Below are 22,683 nucleotides of genomic sequence, written 5' to 3'. Positions count from 1 at the left end.
ACTAGTATGGATTCCGTACATAAAAAATGATTTGAGATGACAATTTTCCTTAAAACTATTCATGAATAAAATGCAAAAACAATTGGTGTGATAATGGATAAAAGTAGTTGAAAAAATGGACATGATATAATATGCGTTTTTAATTAGGGCTAATTTCGGGAAATAGAAGATTGGTCTAATGTTATCATCACGTGGGTCAGGACCCACACCATCCACTTAGGAAAAACCACACTTCTGGTTTACCTACTTTTATTTTCTTTTTTTAATATAATTTGGGACTTTACCCATAACAATACTATACTATGAACGAGTAATCATGTATTTTAAAATGATTAATTCAATAAAGAATATTATTGATAATATAAAAAAGGAAGAGATCAACTTACTCTAATTGTAAGTTTAAAAGACTTATTTCACATCCTAACTATTAATTATAGGAAAATCTAATGGTTTAAGTTAGTGAATAAATCTAAATTATTAGATTTTTTAGAATTAATAGATATAATGTGAAATAAGTTTCTTTAAACTAACTATTAGAGCATATTTTTAAACTTACTTTGGAGTAAGTGAATTCACAATTATATAAAAATAAGTGGGACCAAAGTTTGAGAAGATATTCAAGTGATCATGTTATCAGTTTTAGATATTTTAAAATCTTACCTTTTGATGATAGATAATGCAGCCATAATAAAATTTTAGGTTCCCAAAAAATCATAATTAGCTAATATGCTGTACGTGATCCGAGTAAGTAGATGTAGATAACATGTTTCAAACAGTGTCTCATTCTATGTTTCAAGACAATTAGAATGTTTCGTTTTATTATTTTTTGTTTTTAATTTTTTTATTTTGTCCACATGTTAATATATGATTAACTTGAAACATAGAATAAAACACCATTAAAAACATATGATCCTCATCCTAGTCCATGTATACTGGCTTTCTATGTTAATGTTATTTTATGAGACTTTGTATATAACAAACATCCACTATCTATTTATACTATATATTTATTTTATATTATATATATAACATCATGAAATAACTATACCATGATTCTATTTTTTTCTATTTTGCCCTTAATATTTTTTATTTATAAGGTAAAATCATATAATCTTATATAACTATAATTAATACATCTTATTTTAAGTTGGATATTATACTAAATACAAAAAATATAACATGAAGTACATCCAATAAAAAATATTATAATTCATTAAAATAAAAAATACAAATTTAATACTTAATATCATAAAATAAAAATATGAGTCGACAGATACGAAGTGTTTGTCGACACGCTGGTATAGGATAAAAGTTGATCATATCGATTATAATTGTGAGATATATTTTTTTTGGTATAACTAATGATATCTTTAATTCTTTTGGGTGTATGGTTGACTTCATAATAAATATCGTTCATAAAAATCGAGTTTTGATGTATTTTTTTAAAAACCTTAATTAGTTATTAAATAGGTAGTTGTTTTTTGGTTAGTGGTGTTGTTGTGTATATATTTAGTTTTGGTGACGTGAAGAGAAGATAAGAGATAGAGAGTGAGTGAGAAATGGAAGAAACGTGGTTATGTTCATTGTGTGGGAAAAGAGCTAGGATTGTGTGTGAGTCAGACCAGGCTAAGCTATGCTGGGAATGTGACCACAAAGTACACAGTGCTAACTTCCTTGTAGCTAAGCACTTAAGGATCCTTCTTTGCCGTTTATGTCAATCTCCTACTCCATGGAAGGCTTGTGGGCCCTCCTTAACTCCAAACTCGTCTATTTGTCACTCCTGCTCCCTTTTTCGGGATAATATTCGCAGCGACGACGATGAGGATGATGACGATGATGATAATGATATCGAGTCTGAAGACGACGAGAGTTATGATGATGTAGAAGAGGAAAAGGAGGGAGAGAACCAAGTAGTGCCATTGTCTTCTCCTTCTCCTAGTAGTGATGCTGACACGGATATATCTAGCGCCGCCACGGCTTCTGCAGGTGCTACTTCTGGTTTACCGTTGAAGCGTTTTCCTCATAACTTCTCTGTTCATGATTCTGATGTAAGTTCTTTTTAATCACTTTTCTTTTGGTTTTTTATTACATGGCTTATTTTGGTGCTTAAACTCTTGATTATTTGTATTTATCAATAAAGGTGAATTAGTAAGAGTGTAGGATTAATAAGTTTAGTGATAAAAAAACTAAAGTTCTCCTTGCACAAAATAAGTTGCTAAATATCATAATTTAGTCTTTTAATTTATAATTATTTAATAAAAAAGGTGTATGTGATAATTAAAATGTGAATAGTTTCATCCTTATTTTTCCTCCTTGTTCTTAGGGAGAGGAGTTGCTTTTTTATTTATTTTTTGGGTTTATAAAATTATTTTTTGTTCATGACGTAATATTTGGTTATATATTTTTCTATAATGATTGAAGACCAATGGCGGTCAAATCCAACAATTCTTATTTTATTATTTAGTTATTTATTTACTATAGATCCAAGTATTTGTGTTGGGATTTACATAGAAAAATTCATGTGTGCTGGAATTTTTTGAGTCTAAAGGGGCACTACTGAATTATGTTATGAATATTTTCTCATGTTGTCATGTTGTGTGCAGGATGAGATAGGGTGTTCCTCATCAGAAACTTTGTTTAGGCCATTGAAGCAGCTTAGAACTGGAATAAACCACAGGGAGACTGAACATGAGCAATGGTACAATCATAGATGATGAAGAAACTGAACATTAAGTTATAAGAATGAGTGTAATATTTATGCATTGACAGTGTAATATTTATATATAGTCACTATATCATTTAACATTCATTTGGATTACTTTTCTTAAAAAGTCAATGATGATTAAATACGAATAGTGAATGATGTAGTAACAATGTATACAACTCATACACGGTCAGTACATATATTTAAACTCTACTAACCCCAACCAAATTCATCTCTTCATATACTAGATAGTTCAACTTTAATTTTTGTTACATTTTATTTTCTTAGTCAGAAGTTTCACTGCTAATAGAAATGTCTATGGTAGCCTTTGATAATGGAGTAATGATGTTTGTATACTATATTGCAATGTGTTTCTTTTCAGTTTTATTATCTGAAAATCAAGTGAGGGTAAGAATTGTATGAATTATTTGTTAAGAATATAAGTTCTGCTAATCTTACACCCTGATGACAAATCTCAAACCATAAATTCGACTCTACCATTATCGAATATAATATCTATATACCGACAATATAAAGATTTATATACATAGATATTAAAACGACGAATAATTACTGTGTCAAGAGCCAAAGTAGCTATTTAGTTTTATTGCTTGCAAAATGTTGAATAATAATTGTGTCAGCAATAGTAGCAATTCATTTAGTGGCATAATTGGCATCTAGTGTAAATGTTATGGAAGATGGGGAAGATAGAATGAAACTTTTGTGTATATTATACGTGGCAAGAGTTGTGGTTGCTGTGGGGTTTAGAACCGTGCATTTAATTTAGCATGGGCTACCTACAAAGGAAGAATATGTTGTATGTATACTGAACCATAACATGTCAGGTTGGATGGATTTGGTGAGACGCATGACACTTCTTCTCAATAAATATTGCTTACAAGAATTGAATAATTTATCTTTTGATTTATCTGGGGATCCAGTTAAATCTCATACCACTAGACCAATACATTAGGAGTATTTATGTAAGTGATTTGTTCTTTAAAAATAGAAAGAGAAAATTGCATATAGCCTAGTAAAACCATGATCACATCCAAACCATAAGAAAAAGCAAAAATGGGCAAGGGAGTTAAGGCTCAAGAATCAAAATACATGAGACCTATGTAGAAATTGCACAGAATGACCGAACTATGCAAAAGCAAAGATAAAGGTAACTCTATTAATATACAAAAAGTATAATATTCATGCAATCAGTATAAATTTATACAGTTTTTTGTTTTGAAAAGTCTATAATGATTAAATACAATTTGTGGATAATATAATTATAGTGTATAAAATTCGTACACTGTCAGTGTACATATTTTCTCATACAAATATCTAGTTTTCTTCTTAATATAACAAATATTCCTTTATGTAGGATCGACAACATAGATCGAACAATGCTATAATGATCTAAATCAAACACAAATATTGTGAGATTTATTCCTTCAAATATCCACTAATCTATAAAGCTAAGAAAGACCAAGAATTAGAAAGAAAGAAAATACATCAAGTTACATTAACTTACATATATACAAATATCACTTTGGTCAACAAATGTAATGGAACAAAACTTGCTGCATGCAATATGAATCCAATTAGTCTACAAACTATTCAGTTATCATTATCAGTTTTTGCAAATGCTACACTTCTGGGGAGTATAAATGATGCGCATAACATCCATTTTCCAGGCGCAACGAGTCGTACGCGTCGCATCTCTACGTTGACTGCCACCTCTAGCAGTGCAATTCTTATTCTCTGCATCATAAGGGCTTTTGTTAAGATGTTTATCTTTACTGCAAGGAGTACATATGATATGGAAACTGAAGTAACATGCACTGGCCTAAGGTAAGAATTTCGGTGTGATTCTGTATATCGAAATCTAGGACCCCAAAAGAAACATTAGCATGCACACATAGTATCAGAACTGACCTCATGAAAATCAAATTCTGGATCTGTTGCTTTGGAAAATCCATAAACATGGATCATTGGCAAAGTATGTTCCTCATCCCTGGGTTTATCTTTGTATATTCCACGAAATGCATCTGCAGCGGAAGCAAAGCGTCCAGAAATTAAGTCAGATATTGTAAAAAGTTTACCCATATAGAGGAGTAACCATAAAACCATAGAAGCCGAACTATATCGATCTAGATACCAATTTTATTTATAGATACCTCTCACAATTCTTCTAATTACTAATCCCACCTTTTACGACAAATTAGAGTTCTCCACCAAAACATACACACATACAGCAGAATCACAAATAGCAGATTTAAATATCAGGTAGAAAAGATGTGTGGTTGGAATAGACCAAAGCCGACATGTGCGATATAAAACAATATTGTACATAGGAAAGACAACCTAGAAATTCTGCAGCTTCATTTGGCAAGTTCATAACCACTTGAGTGATAGAATGACCTTTATCACTGGCATACATAGACTCGATGAATCTTCTTCCATCCATGTTAAAGACCTAGAACAACAAATGACGATCTTAGTTGGCAGAAAATACCATTACGAAAAATTAGTGCTGCCATATGCTGATTCAAATGCAACTTCCTGCCTTGTTTCTTCATCAAGGTGCAAAAAATAATAAAAATGAGTATAGCACAATCGTTTAAGCCTTAGTCACCTACATCCCACAAAGCATGGACACTTAAAGAAAGGAGTTCTGTCAACAGAAACATATATATTGGACACTGGTGCCAGACACCGATATGCTTCAAACCCTAATGTGACAATTTCAAATTTTATTGTTTCTATGTTGGGTTTCATGTCCATGCTCCTCTGCCCCATACTACACAAGTAAATATCCAAGAAACTTTGGAGAAAAAATGATTTTCAATACTCCTAATACTAACAAAACATGGCATCTACCAATCCAAAATGGGATCCACTGCCAATCATATGTGAAAATTCATGAAACATATTCCAGAAGAAATTCACTCAACATGCAACCATACCTTAACCTTTCGATCAAGTTTGTTTAGGACAATATTTCTTTCCAGATATTCAACAGCATACGGGTTTAAGTCATTAGCAAAAACACGCCTAACTATCCTTGCTGCAGATATAGCTAAAGGACCAGCTCCAGAGAAAACATCACCTGTCAATATATAATCAAGTTACATGTGTAAGCAAGTCGTGAATATTTTCGTAGTACATAGTTCACCAAAAGAACACAATTTAGCAAATACAGATACAATTGGAAGTCATTGCATGAAAAAGAAAGATCATAAGAGAAGCAATCAGGACATATTTGCACTGCCTATTTTATGGAGGTCTTTGATAAGATTAGGCCTAAGCCTAGCATTAAAAATGTGTATAGAAGGGGAAATATGTAAGTCTAGTTAGAGATTTCCTAATTGTAACACATTTACTAAAGTATCCCTAAGCAGTTAGTTTGTTAGGCTTTCTATAATAGTTTGTTAGTTAGGCTATAAATAAGGAACTAGTCTCTTGGAGGAAGGGGAGTTAATTGGGAAGTAAATTCTGATTGTAGAATCAGGGGAAAGGTTGTGGGACCTTTTATACATCTCAATTCTTGTTCTTCTTTCATTCTTTCTAATAATATTCTTGTTCTTCATCCCAACCAAGAATCATATTGATTCTTGTTTAGGGTATTGTTTTCCATTAATTCCTTTCTTTCTTCTTGATCTTATCAGTCTTCATCAGAGTTGTTGTATTATAATTCCTCTTCAAAGTAACTTAATTGTTCCTGGTTTCCGTTTTTTTCAGTTGAGACAGGGAAATGGTGAATTCATCATTCAAATCTCTGATACCATAACCAATTTAGCAATTAGCATAACTTCTTCGAAAAGTTGCACAGACTTTCCATTTGTGACATAAATCAAGAAAACATTATACATTTTTACAAAGACAACCTAAACCAGACTCCAGCACAGTGTTGTCAATTTTTCTTTTACCTGATCAACCTTATATTCCAATGGCAAAGGAAACTAAAGTAATTTCTCTAGGATATCATCCAAATGATGATCCACATGCATGAAAATATTAGGAAAACCAGCCTTGAAAAAGATTTCATAATTGATGATGTACTTATGTCAAATATGTATTATATTATTACACACTTGAGCAGGATTCTGCATGAAGACAATTTAAATTCATAAGTAGAGTGCTATGGAAGTTTAAATACCCCTTCAATTCAAATCAATTAAATTCTGCTAGCATGCGCATTTTATTTCTTAAGGCATGAAAGTGTTCATAAAATTCAATCAGTATCTGTATTAAATAAGAACTGAAGAAGTAATCATGTTTGGAAGGAAATTGTAAACTCAATCAAATATCATACAAGCAAATCAACTATTCTCTTATTAATTAATACAAGAAGCATATAGACTGCAACTTATCCGGTTAATCCTTTGGCATCCTAAAAATGCAAACTGCTTCCAAAGTCAGTGCATTACTTCATATGCTTGCATCTACATATACTACGAGTAAAATGACCTATATGAGCACTTTTTAAATCAAGCTCATAAGTTGTGAAACAAGCTAAACCCCACTAGACAATATTCCACTTCCAAGCATTTTCCACACAAATCTCATTCTTTTTTAACCAAACCCATACGTTGTGAAACAAGCTAAACCCCATAAGACAATATCCCACTTCCAAGCATTTATTACACCAATCTCATTCTTACAGTTAAACTGCAAATTAAACACAAACAAGCTGCAAGAAGCACAATAAAACCAAATTTCATCATTGGTATTTGACATCAAGTTCATCTGACCAGCCAAATTCCACAATCAGAAAGTGAAGTATAACACAGGTAGGCTAATATATAATCTAAAGAGAAGAAAGACACATACACACAACATCGTCCCGTGTAAAACTACTCAGAAGCCTTTGTCTTTCAGTAGCAAGCCTTGAGTTCCAATATCTGCATAGCAGGAAAAGAAACAAAAGTGACAATTCATACTTCTCCAATTGTTCTTTTACTTAATATCCTTACTACACATTATAATTTGAAATTTAAATAAAATAAAACAAAAAGAAGATTGAACTTATTCCTGATTTAAGATTCCATATTCATTGACCAAAGTGCTACACGAACCAACCTCTTAAAGGATTATGTGCTCGGAAGGTGCAAGCAGTAATAGATTCAGGTGCAATAGTATTATGGTCAAAGCAACCAACCAATCCAACTTCAACAGAATTGTACATCAAAACTAATGATGTCTTGTAATAAATAAATTAGCATGCATAAAATTGTTTCAATTTATGGACAGCAGAAAGGTAGCATAGCAAATAAACCTTCTTCAAACTACCCAAACATCCATTATACACTTTTTTCTTCTTACAAGTCCAGGGTCAGGTCAATTTGACTAACCTAATGGCTATGGCAGGTGCTTCTCTAGTTTTTCTCTGGAGATGACAAGTAATACTGTAATTATGACTGGAAAACAGATTTTTTGGAGTCACATCTAGAACCTCTCCATATACTTTTTCAACTAACACAAGTAACAATAGAGTTTGTGGGTCCTTATTGATGACTACCAGCATTTATATTTAAATTCTCAGCTGTAATAGCTCATGATTCTAATAATTATTATATATTGGATGATTTTTTAACACTAAGTCAAAACCAACACACCTTAATCGGTTCAAGCCTATATTTTCTATTTCTTTTTTGCTAAAGAAAAACGTCCAATTATTTCATGAAATGGAATGAAAGCCATTAGTAAAGAAAGCCTTTCAACTGTTCTACATTGGTCAGTGATGGAAATAGAGCCTACACTGTTGCTAGGTCAACCTGAAAGCGAATTCCATTCTCAATTACTGTGGTCACAAGAGAGTGGTTTCCTGCTAAAACTTCAAGCTGCATGGTCCTGTACTTATTATGAATGGAATCAATCTTGTTTGCAACTGTTTGTATCTTTGGCTTATTTTTATCCAGCACAACCTGAATATGAAAGTAGCCTTTTTTAAGACAATTAAAAATTTGCAATAAATTCAGGTGTGCAATATTTCTAAAATAAGAACCTTTGCTATAAGCTTCTTGTGTGGTAAATGTTCATCTCTTAAATTCAGGTGTGCAATATGACCAACAATCTCAAAACCTGAAGGAACAACCACACCCTCTGGGAGCAAGGCCTCCAAGATCTGCAAAAAAATTTTTTTTTTTACTTTACTCACAATTTGAAGCTGAAAAAAGAACATCAAAAAAAAACTTTAACAAAACAAGATTGTAGGGATCATGCATGAAAACTTACTTGAATTTGAAAAAAATCAAATTTTCATAAGTTATCAAAAATTTTTGGAACTGTCTGTAACTAAGTCTCAATTATTTTCATTTGAAGCATGAGTACTAATTAAGTAAACCATAAGGGTCATAAGTGCATTTTATCATGATACACTAGCATTCATATACAGGTGTGTGTAGAGAGAGACAGACTAATATTTATATATCAAAAACTTCAATGCACAGATACACACACAAACATAGAGTTATGAGTACAACAGTGTATCCTTGGTCAAGCATACCTCATTCATCTGCCAATAATCATAAAATAGAGTCAACCTGCATCTAACTAGCTCAAAAGTCAAAGTTATACTCTTCTCAGCATACTCCTTCAAGACAGCCTGACAGGATGGAAATATGAACCATGTCACAAGTAAGCTAATGAAATATAAGATGCCAAAACAACAAATAAAACAAAATTTCATAACAATTGAAAAATAAATATAATTTATCCCATTTAAAGATAAGTCATGGAACATTGAATCACAAGAAGTCCAACATAAAATCAATTGTATGGAATGAACATCCAAATGGAAGCTAATTTTGAGCCGAATAAAGACTCTAATCGGTCCCTGGTCTTAAAAATACATGACAAACATTTGGTCCCTAAAAAATGAAAAGTCTCAATTTGGTTCACGAATACCGGTGAAATTGGTATAGATCAAGCCTAAATTGTCCCTAAAATCTATCCTAGAAAGGTCCAGTGTGACCAACATTTGAAATTTCTGAAGAACAAATCAGGACATTACATTATTGAAGGACCAATTGCGTCTTCATGTATATTTCTAGGGCCCAATTCGGATCTCCGTAAATTTTGTAACTGTCCAGTAGTTCACCTTTAAAGTACTACTAATCAAAATTAGACAATTGCCTCTGAAATAACATGGCACAGATTTTCTTGAGGACAGTGTAAAATCCATGGCAACATCAATATGAAGCTAAAATTGCACAAAAGACTAGATGGCAGGTACAATCGTAGAATACCAGACAAAACATCATGACAGGACAATATATGAGGTTTCAGATGCTTTACAGTTTATTACCCCATAGCACCCTAGTTTTTGCATGAGTGCTAATTAAAGAGGCTTTGCTACTCAAGGAAATCCCTGATTGACGGACCAATGCCTGAAAGAATATTCCCCCATACACTACAGGAAAGCTTGGTTGATGTTGTTGTACAATACAGGAAGTCGGAAGAACTATTATCAGTGATATCACCAAGTGCCAAGGATGTGATATAAACAGATTTAGCTATTTTTAGGAGAGAAAAGAAAGCATTTCCCCCTAATAACTTAGAAACACTTTTGACCAAATTGCTTGTATGAAATAATGGAGTCTTAGGAGTTGTCTCATGATAAAGCTGAAATCCGCACGCTACAGAAAACTGCACTGTGGATAAACGCCTAGAGCTCAATCTAGCCAACATTTACACCAGAAATCATCCATCTGAATCGGCACAAAAAATGTCTTCTCCAACTCAATGCCAGAGCATAAACAAGGAAATTTGATCAAGAATCAAGGCCTATCATACCACTACTATGGTTTTTTAGAACATTCATAATCACCACCTTCTTTTCATAATACAGTTGATACTCGAAAGCAATTTAACACTTTACAATGAGAAGTTACAAAATTAATAGAAAATGGATACGCAGTAAATCCAAAACATATTTTCTTTTCAGAAGAAAAAACCCAAAGCAATAATAGAACTTTAATAATGTAGATAAGAAGCTGATACATTATGATTTTTTAGATATCAGAGCAGCGTAAAGTTGTGAACATAATGCTTCAAGAATTCAATTTTGATGCAATGTCAATGTAAAAACCTTTTAGGATGTCGGAATTAAAACATTCCACTCTAACTATAACTACCTCAAAGTTCACATGTTCGACTATTTGGTTATGTCAAAAACTTCACTAGAGCATCAAACAACCCCAATATTTGGTTAACAATGTATAAATTTGTTAGCCAAGTGGAAAAAATTAGAGATGCTAGTTTTTGTGCATCAAATTAAACTCGTAAATTAATTCGATAACTAGTTCACATGCTTTGCAAGCTTAGCATTAAACAAAAATACAATTTTGACACAAACCCACAAAATATAACAGATTGTCGTGGATTGAAAACAAACAAAGCAACTACCTTAACTGCTTCAGGCAATTCCTCCACACCACGACCACTATGTTGTTCATCAAGAAGCAACAACCTCGTCGAACCCTTCCACTTCTTCCTCCTAAACCCTTCTTCTCCTTCAACCAAATTCCCCAAATTCTCATCGTCATCATCATCATCGTCATCAATAACCTCGACCGCGGCAAAACCATTCTTCCCAATCCTCTTCTTATCCCTTCCACTCTCTTTCTCATCCTTCTTACTCTTGTTAGTCCTATTCGGCCGCGAAATCTTCGCAAGGTTCCTAAATTTAACAAACCCACGCGTGTTAAACGTCTTCGCCAATCTCTCACGGTACAGCACAGGGCTCAAAACGTCGCCGTTTGAATCAGCCTCACCGTGAATTCTCCTCTGCAACGAAACAACGTCGTTTTGAACCCCCTCTTCATCTTTTTTCCCTATCAGCGGCGCAATCTCGGGGTCAATTTCATCGCCGGGGACTCGGGCAATGTTACGGATGCGGGGCCAGTTGAGAAGGTGGCCGCGGAGGCGAGACTCGAGGGAGGAACAATCGGAAGAAGGGACACGAAGGGCGGAGAGGTTGAAGATTCTAGTGAATGATTCTTCATTTAAAACGGTGTCGTTTAATGGTTGTTGTGGGAAATGGGGTGGGAGGGTGCCCTTATTAAGGGAAGGTCCATAAGGGAGTGGGGTAGTGGAGGTTGAAAAGTGTGGGGTAGGGGTGAGTGAGAAAGTGGTGAGAGAAATGAAAGGTTTTTTGGTGAGAGTGGAAGGGATGAGTTTTGGGAATGGGAAATGGGGTTTTAGGAATAATTGGTTGGCTAACATGGTGGTGGTTTGAATATGTGGGGGAAGATCATGGTGGTGAAGTTTAAGGAGGGGTTTTATTTATTCTTTTTGGGATTTAGGTTAGATAATGTTTTAATTGGGAATTAGGGTCTTTTCTCAAAGTACCAATTTTATATAATTATTATTTGGAAAATAATATATGCACCAATAAATTCTCTTTACATATGTCTTTTTCTAAATTTGTAAAATGATTTGGTAGATGATATATTATTATTTTTATAATGATTTTAATATTTATGCATTGTTAATGTATAATTTTTTATACTTAGGCATACAATCTATCATTAATTTATATTATTTTTGTTTAAGAGAGTTAATGATAATTAACATATAAATGATATATCGACAATGTAAAAATAATTACATTATGAGTACATACATATTAAGTTATTTTATGAATTATATGTCTACTTATCCTTTTCTTCCCTATTTTGTTTCTATAATTAGTCATTAGTACCAAAGTATGTTTGATCATTGATGGTTAGTTTGGGAGTTGAATTTTCAAGAAGAATAGGAAAAATAGAAGATTTGAAAGTCATCTCACAAGTGTATTTCATGGCTCACAAGTATCCCCTTTCTTTTCCTCCCCATCTAAAATCTAATTCTTAAACTAACATTGATGTGCAAAATCAAATAATTATTTTACTCAATAATTTCATATTTTCTAAAACTCTAAAAGTGTATACTTTTATGGTACTCTTTTGTGAATTGTGGAGTATGATACTCCTAGTTAAAAGAAGCAATTGCTTTAACTATTAAATGATTCTTTTAAAAATAAATTCTTCATTTGACACTTTGCTCATTTAATTCACATTTTTTCATCTCTTTGTATATAGTCATCAACTTTACACTACATTTGCCGTAGATAGCTTAGTAGTCATGTTAATCACATCATGACCTAATTCTTACTTGATTCATGAAATCATATATGCAATTTTATAAAAGGAAATTACACTACCATATTTATGAGTAGATACATATTCGTATAATCAAATAGAATCAAATCCCTACACCTATTAGGAGGATACTCCATCATACGAGCTCTTATATCTATAGAATGAGTCATATTTGCAATAAAATCTGTCACTTGATTCGCCTTTTTATGGATGTGAGCACATTTAATTTTCCAACTCATTTCCAATAACTATCTAATCAAGTTCATCAGAGATGTACATGGATGAAATTGATTATAACTATTATTGACCAATGTAATAGTCACTCTCAATAATTTTTTTTTATTAAGCCCTTGTTCTATGCTATAGATAATATAGAGAAGATGCCCCAAATTAAAGTTCTGCTCATAAGACATACAAAGTTCCCAAGTTTCTTCAAAAGCCAAATATCCATCCCTTGAATCATCTATACTTCAATATCACTTTCACTAAGCAATCCACAAGGGATTTAAAAATATGTGACAAATTTATTGCTTAAGTGCAACTCCAAAATAGTAGTAGGAGGGGAATGTAAGACAATGCAATGATAGTCCTAGAGTGTCCAAAATTGGCTAGAAGATCAGCATTGTTGTTCCCCTCTCTGTAGACACATAATTCATAATAAAAAACTCCAATCCAAATTCAAGAGAAATTTTATATATCAAATAGTGGTGAGATCAACATGATTATATTTGTAGATATTAAGCTCCAGAATCATAAGCAATAAATCTGTTTTGGCAATTTGTTTTTGCACACTCATTCCTACCAACTTTCAGAAACAACCTTTTGCATTTTTTTATGTTTAGGTATGACTTGGATAGGCTATGGGATGGTTAAAAAACTTCTACTATCAATTAATTTATACAAAATTATTAAATGAAAATTTTCTAAACAAAGATAACAATACGGTAATAAGAATGCATTGATAGTGAAAAAAATTGTATTGTGAACACTCACTTATATTATTTATACTTAAAAGATAATATTATATTTACACTATTGACACATAACTAATTTTCTCGTATAGAATTTTTGACCATGGCTTAAAATTATAAGATAATATGGAAGAAGATAATTTTATTTTCCAACAATAGAGAATGAGGATGAAAAAACATTTTTTTTAGTAAATACCGAAATTGAAACTTCAAAGTTTTCAATTTGATACATATATTTGCCCACATTTAATATATATATAATTCTTTCAAAACCATCATTCTTCTGTTTTAAGTCCGTAACAATGTTGTGCAGACAGGGGATAGTCCAATCGATTTGATCGTTAACTGTTAAGTGTGGAAATTATTTTAAATAATAAAGATAATTAAATACCTTTTAATCTTAAATGTCTATATAAATGTAATTCATAATATATATTTGTACCAAATTTTATGATGTGTGTTTTTATGATATTTCAGGTGATAAGAGGCTAAAAGGAGTAAAAAATGTCAAAGGAGATCATAATTCTAATGACAACCTTTGAAGATAATGATTCAACCACCTAATTCTAATCATAATATTTTAAAATAAGAACTCAACCACCTAATCATAATCTTTGAAGATAAGAAAAAGATATAGAAAATTATAATAAATAGGAGAGTAATTATGGGTTGAAATTGAAGACATCACTCATGCATCATTAATTATCATCACTAATCACCACTTAGAGTAAGTGGAGAAAAGATTAGGATTGAGACAACAACCCCTCCAAGGATGTTAACCAACCATATGACTATAGCTTCCAAAGGGATGATTAGTAGTTAAAGCCTTGTCTAGAGTTAAATGTAATTATTTGAACTCGTTGTGTTTAATATGACTATTTAATTGTTTAATATTATTCTATTGTTTTTCTTGATTATTATTATGCTTAATGTTTGTTTTGGTTTAATCACCCAATGCATGATCTAAGGTAAATATGAGTAATGGGAATTTCCATATTTAAATTGGATCCCTAATATATTAACTAGTAACTTATTGATGCCTAAGAATAGGATAAATTGAACTAGTAACATATAATAACTAACACCCATAATATATCCACTTGATTTCCCTTAAGCAAGGTCTCGGGTTCGAGTCTTGTGGATGAAAAAATGCTCGCTGGGACAGTTAGCCCTACATATCTGTGGATGTTCCCGGCTCAGACAGGATTGCCTCCAGTGCGAAGATACTTGTGGGAAACCAAAAAAAATATTATTATGATTAGATGATTAATTTATCAAGGAATTAAGAATTAATTTATTTAGTCATTTGATCTGTTTACTTAAGGAATTGATAAATAGATAAGAACTAGTGATGGGGAAATCATATCAATAGTCATATATGAATGTCATTATTGGATACTAGAAAAGAAGTAGTGAAATATAATCTCAGGTTCTTCGTTTCTCAACACTACGTCAGATATCGTAATACACAACGGTCATTCAACAACGCAATTTTGAACGATGTTGTTGAAAACGAGGCAGAAGAATATCAACATCACATAATAAAGCAAGCGTTGTCAATGTGTGTAACTTCCACGACACATTCTTGACACAACGTTGTTGAACATCAGTAATATTAGCGCTGACTTGAATGAGTTATGTTTAATAACGTAATTTGACAGAAAACGCTACTAATGTTAATAAATTCCACAGCACATAAATAAGGAAACGCTGTTGAAGATTACATAGTAAGAGCGTTTTCTTAATTATATGTTGTTGATTTTATATGACTTTTTAAGTGTCAGAGATATTAATGGTTGAATAGTTATGCATCTCTTCGTTTGTTGAAATATTAATGATTGAGTGGTTATGCGTCTCTTCGTTTGTTCAAATATTAATGGTTGAGTGGTTATGCGTCTCTTCGTTTCTTGAAATATTAATGGTTGTTCATCTATAAATATTGTGGTTCACTTCATGTTATATTTCATCAGTAAGAGTATGTGTTTCTATAGGAGTATGTACATGAAGATAGTAAACAACAGATCTCAACAACTTGAAGTGTTAAAAGTGCTAAAGTTGTGTATTTGTTTAGAATCATGTCAAAGAGGTCTTTAACATCTTTTGATTTGGCAAAAGGACCCAAATTTCAGAAGGAAAGTGCATATTATATAAGATTTGCGTTAGATGAAGATTTAATTTGTAAATTATTTAGTTCATTCATCTATCAAATCTTTCAGTTCATTAATTTCCTCCATTGTAATCTATCAAATCAAGATTTCAGAAGAAAATTAAAGTGATTGTTATACAAGATTTGCATGACATCAAAGATTAATTTGTAAAATATTTAGTTCAATGATTTCTCTCATTCTAGTCATTGATTTCCCTCATTGAAATATTTTAATTTTCAAAAAAGGGCTCAAATTTCAGAAGGAAAGTAGTTGTTATACAAGATTTGTGTGAAATGAAGATTTAATCCGGAGATTATTTAGTTCACTAATTAATCTCATTCGATCAATTCATTAATTTCCTTCATTGAAATCTTGTCAAGGAGGTCTTTAACATCTTTTGACACATATTTCAGAAGGAAAGTTGCTGTTATACAATATTTGCGTGAAATGAAGAATTAATTTATAAATTATTTAGTTCACTGATTTTCTTTATTAAGTTCATTGTAATCTATCAAATCATTTAGTTCATTATAATGTATTTTGCCTCTTTAAAAGAAAAAATGAACAATTATTTTGGATGTTAATTTCTTTCTTTTTGTTATTTATTTGAATGGTTATTTTCTTTAACATTTTTGCATTTCCATATTAATAAACACAATAAACAAATTAAAAAAACTTAATAAACACAAAAAACAAATTAACAAAATTTAATTCTTAATATTTTTGCAGTTTCATATTAATAAACACAATAATATAGTAATCTAAATGAAAACTTGATGTTAATTATTAACGTATATTCATGTTGTATATATTTTGACTCACAATATAAAATGTTAATTTAACAGCACATAATTGTGAACACGCTGTTAATTTGGAAAATGAGTTCAGTTTAACAGCGCATAGTTAAGATAGCGCTACCAATAGATTCTATTCAACAACCTATCGTCCGGGAAGCATTATTGACATGTTCATGAAAATGAGTAGTAAACAGTTGGATACACAACAACAATGCAACCCTTAAGAAGCGTTGTTGAAGAGGTCAACACAACAACACTACCGTTAATATACGTTGTTTAAGAGGTCAATACAACAACACAACCGTTAATATGCACTGTTAAATGGATACTACAATTTAAGTATCTAAAACATGAATAAGTTCTCACTACGTCTTAAGAAGATGGTGCATCCATGAATGAGAGAATGAATGAATCAGAATAGCAAGAACAACAAGAAAAGAAGAAGAGGTTTGCTTGTTTGAGGACAAACCGAATGAAGAAGAAAAGATGGCAAAAAGAAATCAATGAATATACTTCATATCATGTTTATTGAAATTGAATCAGTGAGTTTACACAAAGAACAACCAGATACACATACCCTGCTGAATCTAACAGAAAGGAAGAAAGAAAAACAAACTTTCCCAAAATAGCAAAACGACCAAAACAGAAAACAGAATTAACAGCTAAAAATTGCCCAAAATGGAAAGTCTGAAAATAAGGAATTTAAAGACTTAAAGGGTCAATTTGTGAGTCAATTTTCTTCTTCTTCTCCTCTGAATCACAATTTAACACACCCCCACAAGCTGGATTATGGATACTAGACATTCCAAGCTTGGCAATGAGACGATTAAAGGGCCCTTTATGAAGGGCTTTGGTCAAGCAATCTGCCAACTGATTTTCTGTAGAAATAGGAAGAAGATGAACCTCTCCATCTTGAATTCTCTCTCGAATTGAATGGCAATCAATTTCGATATGCTTCGTTCTTTCATGAAAAACAGGATTAGCTGCTATATGAATGGCGGATTGGTTGTCACAATAGAGCATGATTGGGGTAACATGATGCACTTGTAAATCAGGCAGCAAATAACTGAGCCATCTTGCCTCACAACCAGCTAGAGCCAAAGCACGATACTCTGCTTCTGCAGAGGATCTAGAAACAGTTTTCTGCCTCTTACTCTTCCAGGAAATCAGGGCATCTCCAATGAGAAAATAGAAACCTGTGATTGATCTTCTAGTATCGATACAAGTACCCCAATCTGAGTCACTGAAACCAGTCAATTTCGTGGTATTTTGTGTTGGATAGAATAGCCCTTTGCCAGGGTCATGTTTGAGATACCTAACAATTCTGAATCCAGCCTCATAATGTGTGTCAGTAGGGTTGGCCAGAAATTGGCTCAAGTGGCTTACTGAGTAGGAGATATCTGGTCTTGTGTGAGTTAGATAGATTAGCCTTCCAATCAATCTTCTGTATTTCCATGGACCATTCAGGATATGTCCACAATTCCCATACAGTTTTGTATTTGGGTCCATTGGTGTTGAGCATGGCTTGGATCCAAGAAGACCAGTGTCATTCAATAAATCCAGGGTGTATTTTCTTTGACATAAATTGATTCCCTTTGAAGATCTAGCCACTTCTATTCCAAGGAAATACTTCAGTTCACCTAGATCCTTGATGCTGAACTGTTTGTTCATCAAGGTTTTCAGCTGTGTGATTTCCTCTAAGTCATTTCCTGCAACCATTAGGTCATCAACATATATAAGGATTGCAGTAAAACTGTCATTAATGGATTTTGTAAACAAAGAGTAATCAGCCTTGGATTGAGTATACCCGAATTTGGTTAAAATGGAAGTGAGCTTGGCATTCCATTGTCTACTGGCTTGCTTCAAGCCATAAAGAGATTTTTGTAGTTTGCAAACCAGATTTGAATTTTGCACATGTAGACCCAGAGGAGGCTTCATGTAAACTTCTTCCAGCAAGTCTCCATGCAAGAAAGCTGTGTTTACATCCATTTGGTGGATGTACCAATTTTTAACAGCAGATATAGCAAACATAGTTCTAATTGTTGTCATTTTAACAACAGGACTAAAGGTTTCAAAATAGTCTAACCCAGCTGTTTGGTTGTAGCCCTTAGCAACTAATCTGGCTTTGTATTTGTTTATTGTTCCATCAGAATTATGCTTAATTTTGAAGATCCATTTGCACCCTATAGCCTTTTTGTCCTCAGGAAGTTCAGTAAGGATCCAAGTTTGATTGTTATTGAGAGCTTCAAGCTCACAATCTATGGCAGATTTCCAATGCTCATGTTTTACAGCCTCTTCATATGAGTGAGGCTCATTGTGAGCATTGATGTTCAGAATGAGATGCCTAAAGCTTTTGGAGAGACCATCATAAGACATATAATTAGAGATAGGATGTTTAGTTCCCTGTTTATTGTTTTCAGAGGATTCTAGGGATAATAGGCAGTGGTAGTCTTGTAAGTGAGATGGAGGTCCCTTAATTCTAGTGGATCTCCTAAGACTCTGGTCATGACTGCTATTGGTAGGGTTACTATTGTTGACAGGGACATCAGTAAAGACATCATCAGTGTTACTCCTAGTAGACCTTCTATTGCCATGGTCAGGGTCATCATGAGCAGGGTCATTGTTACTGCCAGGGACATTAGTAAGGTCATCATCAATGTTGTGAGTGTTTTGGTTATTACTCACTTCAAATTCATTCTGCATCAACTCAGTATCAGTGTTATTGTTCATATCATAGGCAATTTCAGGTTGAGCAGGATAATCAAGAAAGTGATCATGTGACTTATAAGGGGAAATAGGTGAAGAATTTTTACCTTTGTTCTTGCTGTTGGTATTGCTAATAGAAAAAGGGAAGACATGCTCATAAAATACAACATTCCTAGATATAAATGTCTCCCTATTCTTAACATCAAAGACTATGTAGCCTTTTGTACCTGTCTTGAAGCCAAGAAAGATACATTTTCTAGATCTAGAGTCTAGTTTCTTTCTATGACCTGTAAGAGTGGCTGCAAAGCATAGGCATCCAAATATTCTAATGCTCATTAAATTGGGATCATGTTTGAATAGGATTTGATATGGTGATTTATGGCTTAGAAAAGGGCTAGGCTGTCTGTTAATCAAAAACACAGCATGATTAACAGCAAAGCTCCAAAAACACTTAGGAAGGGAGGATTGAAAAAGGAGAGACCTAGCCACTCCTAATATATGTTGGTGCTTTCTTTCCACTATCCCATTTTGTTGGGGAGTTTCAACACAGGTGGTCTCATGTTTGATCCCTTTTTGGGCATAGAAGTCAATCATCCTGAACTCAAGGCCATTATCAGTCCTAATGCATTTGGTTTTGATGCTGAATTGGGTTTCTAAAAAATTAACAAACCCTTTTAGCAGACTAGAAGCCTCAGATTTGAGTCTCATAAGGTATATCCAGGTATGCCTTGACTTATCATCAACTATGGTTATAAAGTATCTATGGCCTCCTATGGAAGGAACAGATAAAGGACCCCATATATCAACATGAATTAAATCAAAAACATTTAAAGATTCAGATAGACTTTGCTGAAAAGGAAGTTTCTTTTGTTTAGCATACAAACATGTCTCACAAGGATCAACAAAAATCTTCATATGAATAAAGGGAAACTGTTTCTGCATAGTCACTAATTTGGCATGAGACAAGTGACCTAACCTTTTATGCCATACATCATTCTTGTAAGTGTTATACTGATTTACATATGGAACATTACTAATCAAACTATTGTTATTAACAGTGTATAATCCTCCCCTAATTTCAGCTGCACCAATCATCCTCAAGGTACTCTGTTCCTGAATTATACATTTCACTTTTGAGAAAATTAGTTCACAATTAAGAGATGTGGTTAACTTGGAGACAGATATGATGTTAAAGTTGAAACAAGGAATGAACAGAACATTAGATAAGTAGAAATTGTTTGAAAACAGAACATTTCCTGCAATGGTTGCAATAACATTGCTCCCATTGGGTAGTTTTACATGAACATGAGGGATTTGTTTGAAAGATTGGAAATTTGACATTGAGTAGCAGACATGGTTGTTGCACCAGTGTCAAGTATCCAATCTTTTGATATTGATAAGTTATTTGTGGTGTGAAATGTACCTGCTGGGTTGGAACTGATCTGATTGGTAATGTGCAGAGGTTGAGAATTATTTTGTTGTTGCTTCATCAATGCTAGTATTGCTTGTTGTTGATCCATTGTGAATGGCATTGATCCTGAATTATCTGGATTTTGTTCAGCATCACCACTATTATTGGCACCATCCTCTTCATTGCTCATGATGTGATTTACATTGTTATTGTTTCTGAAGCTAGGGGGATATCCAGGTATCCATGTTTCTTGTAGCATACATCTACTGTATGGCCTGGTTTGTTGCAATGTGTGCATATCTTTGTCCCTCTTCCAGAATAGGTTCTTCCTTTTCCTAATGTAGAACCTCTGAAACCTCTTCCTCTGGCTCTTCCTTTCCCATAAATTTCATCTGTATTGCTAGTCAATACCCTGGGCTCATCATAAGGGTTATTCATTTGTCTTTCTTGTTGGACAAGAAGAGAAAATGCTTTGTTGATGCCAGGTAGAGGTTCCATAAGCATAATTTGGGACCTTACAGCAGAATATTGTTCATTCAACCCTTTCAAGAACCTTATGACATAGTCATTTTCTCTGTAACCCTTCACCACAGGGACCACTGTGCTCTTGCATTTAAATTCGCACATACAACATGGAATAGGTCTGAAATTATCCAGTTCTTGGTAGGCGCTTTAATTGTGTGTAGTATGCATCAATTGAGAGGTTACCTTGTCTCAATCTGTAAAGGTCCTCTTGACCATCACATATGCGGAAGATATCTCCTTGATAATATCTTTCCTTCAAGTCACTCCATACCTCATATGCTGTCTCTAGCCAAAGTACACTTTCTGCTATTGAAGGCTCCAGAGACTGGTTGATCCATGATAAGACCAAGGTATTGCATCTGTTCCAAGTAGCAAAAAGAGGGTCATCACTAAGAGGTTTTGGCAATTCTCCATCTATGAATTGGAGCTTGTTCTTGGTTTTCAGTGCCATAGCCATGGCCTTAGACCAAGAATGGTAGTTTCCTCCCTTTAGAGGAACTGATACAATGCTGAGCCAGGATTCTCATTTGGATGTATGAAGTAAGGGCTTGATGGATCACTCAAGACATTGGTGGCCATTTTTGGAGGTTTTTCGAAACAGTGGAAGAGAAAGGGGAAGCAAAGAAATATTGGAAACAGTGGAAGCAGAAAGTGGCGCAGCAGAGCTTTAAAGCTCTGATACCATCTTAAGAAGATGGTGCATCCATGAATGAGAGAATGAATGAATCAGAATAGCAAGAACAGCAAGAAAAGAAGAAGAGGTTTGCTTGTTTGAGGACAAACCGAATGAAGAAGAAAAGATGGCAAAAAGAAATCAATGAATATACTTCATATCATGTTTATTGAAATTGAATCAGTGAGTTTACACAAAGAACAACCAGATACACATACCCTGCTGAATCTAACAGAAAGGAAGAAAGAAAAACAAACTTTCCCAAAATAGCAAAACGACCAAAACAGAAAACAGAATTAACAGCTAAAAATTGCCCAAAATGGAAAGTCTGAAAATAAGGAATTTAAAGACTTAAAAGGTCAATTTGTGAGTCAATTTTCTTCTTCTTCTCCTCTGAATCACAATTTATCAAATTTTCATACTTTATTTATCAAATTGTGATTAATTAACATTATATTTTTTCTTAATTTGTCAGGTTGCCCTAAAAGAAAAGGAGGCACGGCCGGATAGTCGCATAATACTTGACAAGGCACTAGGACTGCCTATCTACCCTGACCATATCCGTGGTGCATGATTTGGGATTAGCCAATGAACATTTGTATACCACATC

General features: G+C 33.2%; 2 protein-coding genes across 2 annotated transcripts; one reads left to right on the top strand and one right to left on the bottom strand.

Annotated features, from left to right (window-relative positions):
• On the top strand, positions 1,478-3,081 carry LOC109357038 (zinc finger protein CONSTANS-LIKE 9-like). Its single transcript, XM_019600737.1, has 2 exons — positions 1,478-2,048; positions 2,604-3,081. Exons 1-2 carry the CDS (start codon positions 1,560-1,562, stop codon positions 2,712-2,714), a joined length of 600 nt encoding a protein of 199 aa, XP_019456282.1. The 5' UTR covers positions 1,478-1,559; the 3' UTR covers positions 2,715-3,081.
• LOC109357036 (tRNA (guanine(37)-N1)-methyltransferase 1) lies at positions 4,198-11,986 on the bottom strand. The gene is made up of 9 exons (XM_019600735.1): positions 11,108-11,986; positions 9,207-9,305; positions 8,706-8,825; positions 8,459-8,625; positions 7,532-7,602; positions 5,665-5,807; positions 5,063-5,174; positions 4,634-4,746; positions 4,198-4,459 (listed from the first exon to the last, which is right to left on the bottom strand). The coding sequence occupies exons 1-9, from the start codon at positions 11,924-11,926 to the stop codon at positions 4,316-4,318; spliced, it is 1,788 nt and encodes a 595-aa protein (XP_019456280.1). The 5' UTR covers positions 11,927-11,986; the 3' UTR covers positions 4,198-4,315.

Source organism: Lupinus angustifolius, chromosome LG09 (genome assembly GCF_001865875.1).
Source record: "Lupinus angustifolius cultivar Tanjil chromosome LG09, LupAngTanjil_v1.0, whole genome shotgun sequence".
In the NCBI taxonomy this organism is placed as follows: domain Eukaryota; kingdom Viridiplantae; phylum Streptophyta; class Magnoliopsida; order Fabales; family Fabaceae; genus Lupinus; species Lupinus angustifolius.
This window is presented reverse-complemented; position numbering and strand designations above follow the sequence as displayed.